Consider the following 16,225-nt stretch of genomic DNA (forward strand, 5'->3'; position numbering starts at 1 on the left):
CTGTACTGGGTGGACTTGAAGATGTGGCCGTTATGCTCCTCCACCTGCAGGGGGCAGCAGAGCACAGGTTCATTTGAGTTTACGTTCATATATTTCATATTGTGTGAGTGCACTTTTTTTTTTTGATTATATCACTATTTTCTGTAATGATGGTGAGCACGCTGTTAATGTTGACGAGGATAAAGGCAGATTTACATTGTCCGTGTCCTTCTTCCTCCGTTTCTTGCGTTCAGGTTTTGGCAATGGCTGCAGTTAAAAAAAAAAGAAAGAAAAAGACTAATTAAAATAAGAGATTTATTAGTTCTCATTTCATTATCAATAAATAGCACCCAGTAGTTTTTTGTAACTCTATACTCATTTGTGTGCCTATTAGAGTTGTGTCTATTCACCTGTACAGTGAGGAGAGTGTCATTACCTTACTGAGTGTACAGTGTGTAGGTTTGTACTCAATCATGAACTCGTCCAGGAAAATCTTAAAGGTGTTCCCCCACACTTTGACAGGAGACTCCCTCCAGTCCCTCTGCTCCAGTCGCATGATCTTCTCCAAGATTTGCTCAAACAGTGCATAAAGGTCTTTGTAGCGGATACTCTTACCATCATCCATCTAGGGAGGAGTCACAGGAAGAGTGCAGTATTTATCTTTCTAGTCTGGGAATACATGACTTTTCAGTTTGAATGGTTATATTCAAACATAAAAAGCCTTCAGAGGACTTACTGCGAGTGCTGTGGAGTAGGAGTTGAAGATATTAAGACGAAATTCCTTCAGAGCCTTTTTAAACACAATGTCCACCAAGGTGTCCTTTTTGCTGTCCTCTGCGTCCAAGTCGCTGATCTAAAACATGACACCATCATAGCATGATCATAAACGACACCGGACTAATACCTGATGTGCAGTTCAAATATAAAGAATCAAAACTCTGATACTCAAGTTCATCTTCGAGCTCTACGTAATGCAGCTAGCATATATTGCTGTACCTTCTTCACAAGGAAGTCGTTCATGCTCCTGTAGTCGCCGATGGAGGTAAGGATCTGCAGCGTGTCATTCTGCCGCTGGGCAGACTCTACAGCCACGCTGCTGATCTTCACACTCCGCCTCCGCTTTACCTTGGGAGATGGCTCCCTGTTCTCTTTCGAGTCTCTTAATGACTGATTTAAGGTCAGATCAGGACTGCATGGCGGCGACATGTTTTCCTGACCTGCTACAAGGAAGAGAACTCCAATCAGTGATGCTTCAGAGGCAACGATATTATTTTTAATCAATATATTTGAAGAACTAATTACATTTAGTAAAAAGATTTTAAGCATCTATTATCTCCCACTCAACAACTTTCAGTTCTTAAAAGAAAAAAACAACAGTATATCTGAAATGGATACATTTTGCTCTTGGAAATCACACCTTCTCCAGGCAGAGGACCAGTGTCTCCAGTGTCTCCATCCAAGGTCTCAGCCCCACAGATCAGCTTTTCTCTGGAAGTCTTCTTATCCACGTACTTGCTCTTGCCCCAAAAACGCGGCCCAAGAATCTTACGACTCCTAGTCGAAAGGAAACAGAAGTGACAAGCAAATGAAAAAGTCTCAAAAACAAAAACATGTCAACAAAAATCGTGTCAATGACAAGACAAGGCCGTATGCAGAAGACTCTTTTCTGAAGGTAATAGCACTGTATGTGATACAATCGATGTGTATATATATGTTATTTTGGTCTTGTTTTTATATAGTTTTACATAGTTATGCTTTTCTTTTGTGTGCATTTTCCTATTTTTTGCTAGAAATGCAAAGTTGAAGAGCAAACCTTCCATCTTGTGAGTTTTTACGTAGAGAGTCCTCTTTGACCAAATCGCCTGAAGACATGGTTTTGTGTAGCTTCTTTTTCTCCTCGGAGCTTGCAGGCTGAAACAACATCAGGACAGGTAACATGTTCAAGACAAAATGGCAAAATGAGAAGAAAAAAAAAAAGAGATGTTCATTCCATTTGTTCAAGTATGATTATGAGCTGAAGGCAAAAATGAGCCACTAGATGGCAGCACCACATCACTGGTGCTGCACTGGCTGAAATTACATTTTGCCAAACATGATGTAAAAAAGGTATAACACAAAACATAAAGAGTTGAAAACAAATGATACAGTTCAGTTTTTTGTAGTTGAGGAGAATAAGAGTTTAAGGGATGGGGGGAAAAAAATCAAGACCAAATCATGAATTTAAGGATTTTTTAAAATGATTTTCAAGGTTTGGCTAGTGGCTAGTGTTATCTGCTAAGAGAAAGAAGAATCAGGTGACATGCAAATCTTACTACCCAGGACAGAACTAGAAGTAAATCAACAAGGAAAGTCGCTGTAACAGCTGTGAGAGAAAATGAAGCCAAATTATGTTAGAAAAGCATCTATGTTAAAAAGCTTCATGTTTCAGGAAGAACACGTTTCGACAGGTGTCCTGCATCGTGATGCATAAATCCAGATTCACACTCACTGCTGATTTCTGGAGGGGTTGTCAAATGTAGTATTAGATTCAAAGTTGTGACGTGCTTGAATTCACGTCTTTAAAAGCTGACATGAATATTACACATCACGCCAAACATAAAATCAAAAATGATCTCAGGCAGGTATTCCAATATGCCTTTGAAATACCTGCCAGAAAACTTGTTTTTTTTTAAAATTATTACTGAGAAAAGAGAAATTTACTGGAGCTCATATTGATTCAGAGGTGTGATGCAGACCTATGCTCTCTCTGCTGAGTGGGTTAGAAATGTCAAAGAGAAGCCACGCTTATAAGAACTTAGAGAGGCCACTTGTGGCTTGGATGGCGCCTGTTACCATGTCTGAGTCACTGAAACAGGACTCTCTTAGGCATGCCTCCGTGGTGCTCTGTTTGGAGAGGGGTAGAGTGTAATGACGGGGGCTGTGGAGGCTGTCGCCATCATAGTCTTCCTCGTCTGAATCGCCCCCAACTGAGAGAATGGGGGTGCGGGTGAGGAAGTCGGAGCGGGTCCGTGCCATTCTGGCTTTCTTTTTTTGGCCCGCTCTGCCAACCTGGAGTTTACCAGAAGTGATAACAGCATGTTTAAATGTAGCCTTTAATAACCTGAGCTTCAGTGCATTGTGGTCCTCATGTTGGTGTGCTGCGCTGTTCTTAGCGTAAGGCTGAGCTATCCTGCCAAGACTCATTCATTCGTTCACAATACAAAACTGCACTCCTGAAAATATGCAAATGCACGTCAAACAGAATGCTCATTTAAAAAAAATGTTTACAAAAATTGCTTACATCCCGTGCTTTTGTTCCCTTAGAAGATTTGGGCACAGACGTTGGTCCCTCTTTGGAGATAGCAGCTGGTGTGTCTTTAGTGACAGTATCACTGTCAAACCTGATGGAAAAAAAAAATAGTAAAACATAAGCACAGAAAATTTCATCAATGTAGTGAATCTATTAAGTAACAAGCATGAACAAATGTGTCGTAGAAAAATTAAAGACACTCTTCTGTTACATTTTGGGATCTTTCAAATGACCCCAAACTACGTTTTTGTGGAGAAATGAGACAATCTGTGTGAAAAGTGCCAGCCTCCACCTCAGATCTGCTATTGTAGTGCAAATAAATAAAAATGCACAAATTGTTTAATTTGGTACTCACTTTGCAAATGTCACTTTGTCATTTGGAGAGAAGAAGATGCTGCCAGGCTTATCTCTCATACCAACTGTGGCGCCTTGATCGCTTGGTGGTTTCTTGGTAGTTGCTCTCTCTTTGCTTCCTCCCCTGTCTCTGGACTCTAGTGTGAGTTTGGGTGCCCAACCCTCAGGAACTGGCTTATTCTCCATGTGCATTTTTGTAGGAGCAGAAGCAGGTGGTGGAGGCTGCTGGGGTTGAGGAACAGTGGAGTCTGACAGCGTCCTGGTATGAGGAACCTCCCCTGCTGCTCTCTGAACCAGCACTGAAATGGGTCTGAGGGGCTTCCTGGAGGCTGCGGTTCCACTGACATCTTGTCCGCTCTGTCGACTCTGCTCTATCTTGAGCAGAGCCTCCTCTTTTTGTTTCTCAAACATGTCTCTTTCATACTGAGCGAAGTAGAGACGCTGCTTCTCCAGCACATCTTTCTGACGTCTTATCTGCTCCATCATCTCCTTTTCATCCTGCTGCTGCTGATTACGCTGCCTCTCCTCCTTCTCCTCGTTCAGGCGCACCAGCTTCTCTATGACAGCCTGATCCGCTTGAGGCACTGTGGTGGGAGCAGGGACGGCAGGTCTGTCTGGTTTCTTTGATGAAGGTGTTAAGTCGGCCGTCTGGGCTGTAGAATCTCGAACTTCTACAGAGGGGCGGACAGCGTTACTCAGCTCCTCACTTAGTGGCGTCTCTTTCTGCATACTGATGACCACCACCACTGGGCGCCGTGTTGACTCTCTTCTGTCTCTGAGAGGCTTGTTGATGGCGGATGTGGCTGTGGAGACGGCTGCATCTTTGCTTTGTTGAGACTCTGCAGCAGGATGGGAGATTACTGCACTGCCCTCACCAGCAGGGACATAAAAGGTTGGGAGGCAGTCGACTTTGGGCGGATCTACATGGGCGGGGTCCGTTTTGATCGGGCTGCCTTGGTGGGCAACAGTATCAGAAAGCTCTGTCCTGTATGGTTCCGTTGGCTTGGGGCTTGTTGAAACAACATCCACGTTAGGCTCTGAAACTGGAGAAACTGGCGGGAGAGGGGAGAAGGGGTCCTCAGTGTCTGTCACCTCTTCTGTGGCCTTTGGTGGCTCCTCATCCATCATGAGAAGCTCAAAGCTGCCTTTGGAGCTCTGGCTGTCAGGTGTGCCTTGGGGTGAACGCAGAGGTGGGCTTGCAGGAAGCACCAGTTCAAGAGACCAGCGCCGGTCCTCGCACGGGGACGCTGCTCCGCCGCTATTTGCCCGCACTTCGAGGAGCTTCAGGCTGAATTGGGCCTGCTCCAACTCTCTCATCCGCCGGCTCTCTCTCTTGGCCCGGGTGGTTCTCTGGCTAGGTTCATCTGCAGTCCTAGCCCTTTCTCGCACTGTCACAGAGGGTGCTGGTACTGAAGTTGTTGCTTCAGTTTGTGTTTTGGAGGGGCTCTCTTTTGTCGCAGCATCTTCTCCTCCTGCCTCCTTAACCACCTCCTGAAGGCTCTTTTCTCGTTGTTCGTAGGAACGATCCTCCCAAGTGCTGAGGTCCAGTCCCATGATTATTTCTTGTGGCTCCTCCTCCTCGTCTTGCGAGAGGCTCACCTGGCCATTCTGGAGCTGAAGGAGCTGTTCCTGCTGCTCCCTTTTCTCCCTGAGTTTCTGCTCTCTTAGTTTCTTGAAGCTGACAATCAGGAAAGTATTACTGGGTTAACGTAAACTAACCATCTAACATCTTTCATCACTCTTTGTACAACTAAAGTTACTGATGACAAATTTGATCTAGCTCGAACATTCAGCGATGTCGGAGTCTCATACACAAATTCTGAGCTCACAGCAGCTCAGCTGTAGAGCTGCTTTGGGTCGGATTGCTTGCGTAATTGTATGCTGTTACATGTACCAAGCCTAGCCTGAACAATGCCCAAATACATGGTGGGAGCTGTGTGCAAAGATTAATCTGGTTTTTAACCAGCTTTAGAGGGGGGAGAAAAAAAAACAAAAAACATCACACAGTCATCTACTCTTAGAAGCTATTTTCAGAGTAGTGATCCTTTTAAAAATGCTTATATACCTCAAGTTTCTATAAACAGGTGCATGGCTTACCTTTGCCTGGTGAGGAAGCCTTTACAAACTGCCTGTAGTTGTATCACAGCAGCATACAGGCGTAAGTAGGCTTCTCTGGCTCGATGACAGCGCCAGGCTGCCTGAATGACCAGAGCTGCCGTGCAGCGCCGACAGAGCCAGAACCTCCATGCCCTCTGTAGCACCAGAGCAGCCTCCCTCCACAGCCTGAACCTCTGACGCTCTCTGTAACCTCGCCAGTGTTTCTGCAGACACAAAGCTGCCCCCTCCTGGACACTGAGGTCAGAGTCGTCGTCGTCCTCCTCCTCCTCCTCGTCTATGGACCGGACAGAGCGCCACCATCTCTGTAATGAAAACATCTTTCATGTTCATCGAAGATAACTATTCCAATAATGTACAAGCATCTTTGTTCAAAGCGCACTTTGATTTTTTTCTTTTTAACTGGGATTGTAAAATGAAGGAAATTACTATAGTTGTTATAAGGAAATGGCTGACAATTTCATCTGTGAGTGAGGTGTTCTTTCACGTATGTTCATATTCTTTTTGCAAACTTTGCACTGTACTTAACACATTATTATATAGAACAAATAGGGCAAAGGGCTGTGATTCATTTTCAGTTACAATACACAGACCCTTTTGCCTAATATGGGCATAAAATTAAACAAAACAAAACAAAATTAAAAAAAAAAAACAACAACTCACAAATTCTATAGTAAGAACTCAGACATAAGGAAATGACAGATGCAAAGTAGATCGAGATGAAAGGAGTGACGGGGAGGAGCGCTGTACTATACCTGGATGCAGACTGCTGCTTCTCTCATCCGGACAAACTGCTTCCTCTCCAGCCGGGCTCTGAATCGCCGCTGCAGCATGACGATGAGTCTCAGAACTTCCTTGTGGAGGAAGGCCTGCAGCTGCTGACGCTCAGCCTCCCGCAGAAACACCTGAGAGGAGGAGCCGTGATGGAGTCAGTACAGGGCATCCACACTTATTAAGACAAAACTTCAAAAAAAAAAAAAAAATCAATTACAAGCACACAGACATGCTTCAGAAAGCCTTGGATGCATATGTGGTCACAAGAATGTCAAGAATGACCTTCTAATTATATAGACACCATCCCAGAAACATGCACTTCTCTATCATGCCCCATTCATACCCTAGACAAAAATACCAAATATGTGACACGCTCATATCTCTTTTTTTAAATCCTCATTAAAGAGGATTCTTTAATGAATTTATCCCAACTCCCCATCCATAATGTCCTTGACTAGTCACAGTTTTTCTTGTATTAAACTGTTTAAAAAACTAAAGAAGTCAGTTGAAACAATGTAAAAATCTTACATTTTTTCAGTGAATGACTCTTATATCATGGATATGTACACAGAAAATGTGACACACATCAGAAATAGCCTCAACAGTTTTTAAGCTGATATAAAAGATCTGGAGAAAAGAAGGGAGAAGGATTACCTTTGTCTTTCCAACTTGATACCCATCTGCTTGTAGGTCTAGCTGGTCCAGGCACTGCTGGATGCCCTCTCTGGTAGCACTGGTGCCCTCTGGAAGCAGCACACTGAAGTGATGGACAAAGTCCTATCAAAGAAACAAGGACAGATATTAATGAGATGCATCCCACAGCTCTGTTATGTTCTGGATTTTAATTTTTTAAAAGTCATTTGCACAAGATTCCTGTACAGAGATGTTTCACTTCAGTGGGGATTAATTTAAAATATGTCTCCAGACTGAAACGAGACACCCTTCTTACAGGAACAGCAACATTTTAAAAAATGCTGTCGAGCATCATGTGGTTTCAGGTGAAAATCCATGTCATCCATAGTTAAGCTCAAACATCATGGTATAAATATGCTGAACTCCCACTCTTCAAACTGAGGCTCATTGTCTGAAGTCAATACAATCTGCACCCTGGGCTGTAGGGGGTGGACAGGGAAACAGATGCTGTGTTTATACAATTACAAGCATGGGGAGTGTTTCGGAAAGCAGGGGACAAAGTAGAGCCTCTGTTCTAAACAGCAGAGTCCTCCAAAATGATCCCATGCCCAAGATATTTCTAATTACAGCTGACCGCAGCATTCAATATGTTTGGGAGAATTTTTGGTAAATGACCAACTCTGATGCTAAAATTATCAAAGTGAGGTCATCGAAATACCAGCTCACTGGTATTATAAACCAAATGTTAGTTTTAATGCCATAATGATATGTATATATAGAAAGTAAGCTGTTTTTAGAGTAGCATTACAAATTTCATTGGAAACTATTTCGCATTGATCGAAGAGATAGTTGGTAGGGTAAAGGTTAAAACTATAACTATATGCATCCAGGAAATAAAAATAAAAGTTGAGCTACTTGATTAGAAATTCATACATCTGTGGGACCTGGGTGGCACTGCATTAAAAACAGGCATGATTCTGTCATGGAAATCACTGCATGGACTCGAGAACATGTCCAAAAAAAGGTCACAGTGCCATTCACAAAGTTAAAGCTCTGCCATGGAGAGAAGCCATACGTGAGCATGATCTAGAAAACCTGCTGTCTTCTCTGGGTTAAAGTTCATCTGGGGCAAAGTGGAAAACTGTTCATTTACAGACTGCTGTTAGAAGAAGAGGGGATGCTGCACATTGGTAACCATGGCGTGTCCAAGCTTTTTTGAGAAAAGTTGCTTCCATCAAATTCAAAATTATCTCTTTTTTTTCTTTAAATGGAGCATTTTCTCACTTTAAACATCTGACATTTGGACAAACTTACAGAGGCACTTATGTTAAAATGCCTCTGAAATTACTATTTAGGAATCCTGGCAGCAAAGACCTTAAATAATAAAACGTAACCACTATACTGGTTACACGCCTCCACAACATGGAAAGCAAATGAAAAAAATCTGACGTAGGAGTGAGCCACTCCCAAATCTGCATCTAACTTCATCTGCTTTATTAGTCACATTTCTTACAGGGTTGACATCATTCCTATGAGAGCCAGTGTGGTTAAAGACGGCTGCCACATCACATCCCTCATAAGTCCCTCATGACACAACATACAAAGAACCCCCAAATGAAACAACATCACCGACAAGTTTCCTGGAGATGAATTCATGGCTGGCGCCTACACTCGTGGAAACATGAGTGTTGTGTAAGTTTTGGCTCAGGAGCGCTTCAGCAGCACTCTGGCCTACATCTGCCTGTGTAGCTATGATCTGCTGCTGAACTTTTAGCAACTGGCTCTTTCGGTGTATTCTGGAAATTAAGATCTTTGGCATTTATCGACAAAGATTGCAAAATAACGCAAGAAAGGGGAGACTCGGGAAATGAACAGTGTTTAAAGGGGAGCTTCAGTTTTACACAGGTTAGTTTACTAATCAAGGTAAATGCTCAGCCTGAGAAAATTTTTGAATAGTGTCTTCTGTAGGTCTGCAGGCCTTTGTCAAGACAAATAACTTAATAACGAAAAGTTTTGCTGCAAACCTTTTAATTCAATATGGAAAGCGCATAATCGGGTATCATAGGACAGATTAAAGACAGGTCTTCCATCATTCTCTCACAAAGTTTACATGATTTTTATGATGAAAGCAACATAATGCATCCAAAGAAAAAAAAGAATAAATGACGGTTATAAAGATAGGGTTGTAAACTGAGTTCTTGAGAGTTATTTTACTTTTAAAAATAACAAAATTATAATTATTAGTGATGGTATAAAATATGTTTACTTCCATTATTAGTTTGTATAACAAAAAATGACCTATCTTAAAATATATTTTATATTGTACTGTACCTGGTTTAGTCACAAGTAACTTTTTCTGTACTACATTACTATTTTTTTGGTTAATCATTCCTATTAAATGTTGAATTTGAAATAAGGGACAGTACATTAACAATCCGTAATCACTAATTAAATGATCCCTAATTGAACAAGAGGATAGGAAGATGGATGGCTGGAGCAGTGAGCCCAACCGCTCTGAGTTATAAAATACTTCAGCCAAAGCCACATCAGACTCACAGATGGGTAAAAGGTGTCCTTTAGTGTCAATAACAACCCCAAGGGGTTATTATGAAGCGTAACCAGATGCTTGAAGAGTATACACAGTGTAATTGTGTGTATTACCTTGAAAGTGTACTTGATGTTGTAACCCGACTGCCGGATGTGTACTGTCTCCAGCATACCTGTGTAACGCAACTGCCTCAGCACCAGGTTATCATTAAACCGTAAGGGCAGCTGAAAGAGAGAAAGAAAGCAAGAGAGAGAGGAAAAAAGGAGGCATGGGGGGGGTTTAAAAAAAGGAAGAGCGACAGGCAGCAGAGGTTGCAGAGAGACGACGGGAAAATGATAAACAGCTTTAAAAAGTCCAAACTTCAAAGGAAATAAGTAATGCTTTGAAAACTAAACCGAAACAGTCAAAGTGGCCGCAGGATGGAGGGAGCACACTGTACCTTCTCAGCATTGGAACGGATGCACTTGACAAAATAAGGCTCAGACTGACCCAGAGTCTCCATTAGCTTATTGAGAGAGGCCTAGAGGACAAGACACAAAATATTAGAATTAACAGAGAAGAAGATAACGAGCTGAGGCTCACTTCACAGCTGTTTGACAGGCAGAAGTCACAGTCAGGTGACTCTTGTCAGTTATAAATAACTGGTCCATTTGCAAGCAAAGCTCTTCTGCTGCAAGATTAAAGTATCTGCCTGGGATCATAATTACCAGCAACAAGTCTATGTTAGCATGCAGACTTGAAATAAAAAGGACAAAGACATGTGTGCAACATTTCCATGTGCCGTCATTGTATGTGTGTGTAAACACATGCACATATGTGTCAGCATGTGTGCGCGATAATTCAGTGGCAGGAGGAATTCAGTCTCCTCCCCCTCCATGGGAGATTAAAGCAATCAGCGCAGCACAGGATGTGGAAAGTGAAGTCATCCACACACAGGGGCCAGGGCTGCCTGCCAGAGGGGCCTCAGCGCTCGTCTCTACCTCCAACAGCCAGAGCACACAGTTCACGTTCAAAGAACTTGGGAAGAAAATAGAAAATTTTGCTCTCTGGAATTTGTTCTCAGCCTTTTGTGTGTTACTACCTAACAATACAAGCTCCTATCAGACATTTTGGACCTGAAGAGCACCGAATCATTCTGATACTGATACTGGAAGCTGTGCCTCTGTTCATTCTTTGTGAAGAATTTTCCAAAGGGTGTGTTTGTGTGTTTTTCTTTTTCACTAAATCAAATATATTTTATTACCAGACATGATGTCATACAAATATGACTTTTGGGCGTGGGTAACTACATGATGGACACCTCACACACACTGGATCCAGGATTACACAGAGAGCAGTAAAGACTGCACTAAAAGAAACTAAGCCATTTAATGGACACACCTTGTTTTTGTCACATTCACAGCTGGGAGGGGATTCCTCCAGCCTGCTCAATCTCACCCTGGTGAGATTTTTATTGTGAGGAGCACTGAGAAGGAAATTATTGAACTCTGTATGCGGCTGCTTTCTGTGTGTTTGTGCGTGCGTGCGTGCGTGTGTGTGTGAGACCTGGAACTGTGCGCTGATGCTGGGTGGTTTCTTCTTCTTGTGGAGGTGCAGCAGTGACTTGGTGATGCGGTCGTGAAGCGTCAGATTGTTGAGGTACTTCAGTGACTTCACATTGAGTAAATGCTGCAACAGAGTCAATTAATAATATAAGAAGTTCCATCTATTTAATTTGTATTTAGCAAATAAAAGAGTTGCCAAGATTGAAAAATATACACATAAGAGTCAGTTAAAATCGCCTACAGGTATATTTACTCTTCAACTCATTTAAAATTGGTTTAGTGAGAGAAGCTCACTTTTTCCAGTACAGGCTTTAGGAACCGACAGGAGCAGTAAGTCCTTCTTCTGATACTCATCTGAAGGATGTTCCTCAGTAAGCAAGACGGACGCATATCAAGATAGATTTATCTAAAATTATTTATAAAGCTAAGAGTGGTTTCACATACAAACTCAATCTTAGAGAAGCACCAACAGATGGGAGATTTAGTGCTTTTGATTTTGCATTTAAAAATAGTGCATGTTTTGTTTTGCTGTTTTCAGTATTTGTTTTTTTAATATTTCAACTGTTAAAGAGCCTGGTACTGTTTGGAAGCAGATCACCATATCTTTCTGTATAAAAATTAAATATCCAAACACTTAAATTCAAGACTGGTGATATATATGTACAGTAAACAGGAGTGGCCCCAGGACAGAGCCCTGGGGAACAAGTCATGGCGACTTTACGCTTGCTGTCTGTATGCACTGTGACCTATAAGGGTAAATTAAAAATACTGTGCACTGTACCTTTGGAAGAACGGGCTTAGATTTGTAGTTTTTGTTCCTCCTGGAAGAAAAATAAAACAAAAACTGAAAATCTAGTTCAGTAGTTCTTTAAATCAGCAAGTGAGACAGCTGGGTTTTTCTTTTTCTTTTTTAAATCAGGTCAACAAAACAACCTATAATTTCAGAATTTTTTCCTAAATGTGTCATATTCCTGTCAATAAAGCAGAATTTTATTGATCCCTGAGGGGGAAGAAATTCTCCTTCACTTGCTCTCTGCCATACAGGAGTTTAGAGGTCAGGTTCAACTAAAGATCAGCACTGACTGAGCTTGCAGGAATGTAGTCATTGCTGGAGGAGATTTCATCGGGACAGATGTTTGAACTTTAGGGTTTACTTGTGTCTAGACTGCAGCACTAACCAAAATGACAAATTACTGTAGAGCAAAAAGAAAATAGCATCTCGATACTGACATGAGGATGTCGTGGGCTCTCTCCAGGAGTTTGCTGCTGGTAGAGTTGAGAAAGATGCCATCATCTTCTGCAGTAGAGCTGCTGGATGATAAGCGGCTCTGTCTACCCAGGCGCCCGTTCCAGCCGAGCCCTGGGGAACCCCTTTGGACCAAACACACAGATCACTCAATGATTTGAAAATAAAAAAGTAAATAAAAGATTTGTTTTTAAGCAAATCAAACTTTAAATCTATGCTGATCTCTATATAATAATAATTCTTTACATCATTAATAGTTTCAAACATTTATTAATTAAAAGCAATACAATACAAACCACTTTGAGCAGTTAGTTCTCCATTTTTTAATTAATCATAGCAATCTATTCCCATACACTAAGAAATATATCTTGTTGTAACTTTACTTTTTTAGCCTGTGTAGAATATCTTTTGAAATACATTTATTGCTCATTTATTACTTTTACTTCCCTTAATAACCTTAATGTGTTTACCCACATAGCAAAATATGTGGGTAAACACATTAAGATCCAGGCCATACCAAAATTGGTATGGCCTGGATCTGGCCCACACAGTGTGCTTACACATGGCCCACATACAGCAAAGAATGACGGCCCTTTGGTGGTCCAGATCTGGTTTGCCAGATGTGGCCCACACATGGGCCAGCACAAGGCCAGTTGCAGACACACTGGTGGTCCTGTGCTGGCCCATGTGTGGATTACCTTTGGCAAACCTGATCTGGGTCACCAAAGGGCCGTCATTCTTTGCGGTATGTGGGCCATGTGTAAGTTGTGTGCAGCCACGGGCCAGTTGCAGACACACTGCTGGCCCTGTGCTGGCCCAGAACAGTTTCAGCTCTGAATGACATAAGTCTTATCATGCCAGAAGTCAGCCAGCAGTGCCGGCTTGATACTAGATCTGGCCCTACCTGCTTGCTATGTGGGTATATAGTGTTGTCTTCCCTTCAGTGTTTGTCTCAGTATCTTCCCATTCCAGTGTGTTTTTGAAATGCTCTGGTTTTTGGTTTCCATATCATGTACTATGTAATTCTGGACTGTGAAATCAGCTGAACTAAAGGTGCGCTTTTTCCTTACATCTGTCTGCAGGTGAGTCCGTATTTTGAGTCTTCACCTTGCAATTCATGACACCGTTTACATAATCAGTTATTCCATCCCTTCTTTGTCAAGCTTGCAGGGTCAAGTCCATAAAATATATACTATAAATTAAAACTGTCAAAAATAAGAAGCACAAATAATAAACCAGGCAGTGTCAGTCACTGATTCTCCAACTTTAATCTAGCTGAATCTAGATCTTTTTCCCCTAAATATTTTATAAAAACCTAAAGGATTATAGGCAACAACTTGCTTCTTACCATAAAAACTTTACTTGATGAGTCATTGAGGTATCGAACATGTCTTAATATCCATGTAGTGACTCTTGTGTTTCTTTATTTTACCACAACAGTTTTCAAACATCTGTTTAGAAATCACTGTTTTCCTTTGCACTTGGGCTGTCAGATGAGACCTTAAACAACATATACTGAAAGTTTAGAAATCAGCGGCAAACGCATGGTTGTGTGGCTTTGTCCTTTTGGCACTTTTAAATAGTGTGATCTAAGTATATCAAACCATCACTGGCATTTTGCATTTAGAAACCATAATTTTCAGAGGAATGCAGGGGAAGTAATTTTCATTCCCTTTTCCAGAAGAGAGAATGAATCTCTCGTACAGAAATCCCTTACTGAAGCCCCAATGGGTTCAAAACCTCAGGCCTCAAGGTGGAACCCAACCACGTGTCCAGAACCCAAACAAAAACATAAGCAGTCAGTCACAGTTAAAACCCATCAGACTATTTTGTTTTTTATCCCATAGCAAACTGAAAGAGGGTCAACAAAAGACAAGTAAACAAAGACGATCTCCATCACTACTCAGAACAGAGCACAGCTGTGGCAGTTAAAGGTTATCTCATGCTTCCTCAGATCCACTGAGGTGCGCTGTTTTGTTTCCCGTTCATCATTCATGAGTTTACAAGAATTCCTCCACATGTGTTACAGGCCACACATTATTACACACAGACTACAGCAGCAAGATAGGCTCGCTGATTCATAGTATGTTATTACCCAGAGGTTGAATCATTCATAAAGAGAAAACCAGGTGGGACACCTGTGTGTGTGTGTGTGTGTGTGTGTGTGTGTGTGTGTGTGTGTAGAACCAACTTCAGTACAACCACTGAACAGTTAGGAGAGAAGAGTTTCTGCTCCAGGGTTGCCTGCTTGGTTTGAAAGTGACTGTTAACGTCCACTGCTTAAATGCTGAGTAAAAAATAACCTGTGTGATTAGCAGATCTGGGCGATATCCAAACTAAAACAACCAAACCGCAGGCCCGTCTGAGCTTACTGTGTTATTGTGTTTAGCATCTTTGTTGCACAAGAAGGAACAAATATTCAGCTCTTGGAACCATTTTAGCAAGTTTGGTCCAAAAATGAATTATCTCGGCACGAGTTGGATGGATTGCAAGGGAAATTGTGTTTTTTCAGGGTCTAAACAGGATGAAAACCTTTTACTGGTTACTCATCCAACAACTTTATTTCATTAGCACAATCTGGTGTCTTATGTAAAGCTAAAGACGTTCTCATAAAGCCTTAGCAGTATCTTTACTTTGTGTGTGAATAGGCAGATATTAGCATGCTAATATAAACTCACAGTCTGCAGTAGCTTGCATGTTTAGATTAAAGCATCACATGGGTGTAACCGAAATTGAATCAAATTGTTAGAACTTACTCAGCCAATGTAGTTCGTTCTGATTTAAAAATGGTGATGATGCACAAAACAGAGGACTTAAATTTTTTGGTCAATCTAAAAAATTCATGTGTTAATTCTGAACTATATTGGACATCAAGACGAAAATTTGAATCCAGAAGTACAAAGAAAACAACCCTAAAAAACAGGGGCATTCTTTCCACCACATTTCTTACTGTGGAGGTCACTGAAGAGACCCAAAGGATGCTCCTCCACCATCATCAACACAAGGCTACGTCTGCACAGTCCAAGGGGAGCAATGCAGATGATTTTTACTACCAGTCAGCATTACATTACAAAATGATGCATTTCTGCAGAAAAACCACAAACCTCCAGTGTGTAAGTATCAATCAAAATCTTTGCACTCCATCCCTACATAATCTGAGGACCAGCGTTTACCGTCTATGGCCAAAATCAGAAAATAATTTTTTGCGTCACAAAACAAAGTAAAGCATAAATCTCCTGTATGAATCTGGTTCACCATATAAGGGAGATTTTCTCCTCAGTTGATCATCTATCTCTGCAAATGGTGATAGTACAGTACAGCTTCTGTAGTGACTGTTTATCTCCATAGTGTCTCAGAGAGTCTCATAAAACACTGCTCTGTCTGCTGCTCTGTCCAGCTGACAAGCACCCTGCAGGGACAGAACATTTATTACTCCCCGGGCACTTCTCTCCGATGCATAGCTCTGACTTTACATCACCGAGGAAGCAGCTGCAAGGGGTTTAGTGTTCTCCTAGCATGTGGAGGATGAGGGGAGCATGGAGGAGGAAGAGGAGGCAGGATGATGATGGTGGGGGGAGTTACCAGCTCCATAGTGATCTCCTGTGTAACAAAAGCTGACTTGCATGAATCTCTCTGTGCTACTGCAAATCACAGTCCACAGCTAATTACAGAAAGTGTCAGTGAGGGGTACGACACCAACACTCAGGGTCACAAGTACTCAGGTCCATTTATTTAAAGGCATC

The 16,225-nt window shown here is 41.8% G+C and overlaps 1 protein-coding gene across 9 annotated transcripts in view; it reads right to left on the reverse strand.

Moving 5' to 3' along the window:
• Positions 1-16,225, reverse strand: part of myo9aa (myosin IXAa) — a 96,493-nt gene that overhangs the window by 8,355 nt on the left and 71,913 nt on the right. For 7 of the 9 annotated variants that reach the window (XM_025902398.1, XM_019354396.2, XM_019354255.2 and 4 more), the window contains 18 exons: positions 12,467-12,607; positions 12,018-12,057; positions 11,238-11,360; positions 10,132-10,212; positions 9,806-9,916; positions 7,166-7,288; positions 6,493-6,642; positions 5,720-6,042; positions 3,624-5,300; positions 3,260-3,359; positions 2,812-3,027; positions 1,793-1,890; positions 1,397-1,533; positions 976-1,199; positions 716-832; positions 416-604; positions 196-246; positions 1-44 (listed from right to left, as the gene is read on the reverse strand). The exon at positions 1-44 is cut by the window's left edge and continues 68 nt beyond it. In XM_025902398.1, the coding sequence (XP_025758183.1) occupies positions 1-44; positions 196-246; positions 416-604; positions 716-832; positions 976-1,199; positions 1,397-1,533; positions 1,793-1,890; positions 2,812-3,027; positions 3,260-3,359; positions 3,624-5,300; positions 5,720-6,042; positions 6,493-6,642; positions 7,166-7,288; positions 9,806-9,916; positions 10,132-10,212; positions 11,238-11,360; positions 12,018-12,057; positions 12,467-12,607 (3,945 nt within the window). The remainder of the gene's footprint in view (positions 45-195; positions 247-415; positions 605-715; positions 833-975; positions 1,200-1,396; positions 1,534-1,792; positions 1,891-2,811; positions 3,028-3,259; positions 3,360-3,623; positions 5,301-5,719; positions 6,043-6,492; positions 6,643-7,165; positions 7,289-9,805; positions 9,917-10,131; positions 10,213-11,237; positions 11,361-12,017; positions 12,058-12,466; positions 12,608-16,225) is intronic. The other 2 variants (XM_025902352.1, XM_025902465.1) reach the window with 2 other exon arrangements.

The sequence above is a fragment of the Oreochromis niloticus genome, linkage group LG1, assembly GCF_001858045.2.
Source record: "Oreochromis niloticus isolate F11D_XX linkage group LG1, O_niloticus_UMD_NMBU, whole genome shotgun sequence".
NCBI lineage: Eukaryota > Metazoa > Chordata > Actinopteri > Cichliformes > Cichlidae > Oreochromis > Oreochromis niloticus.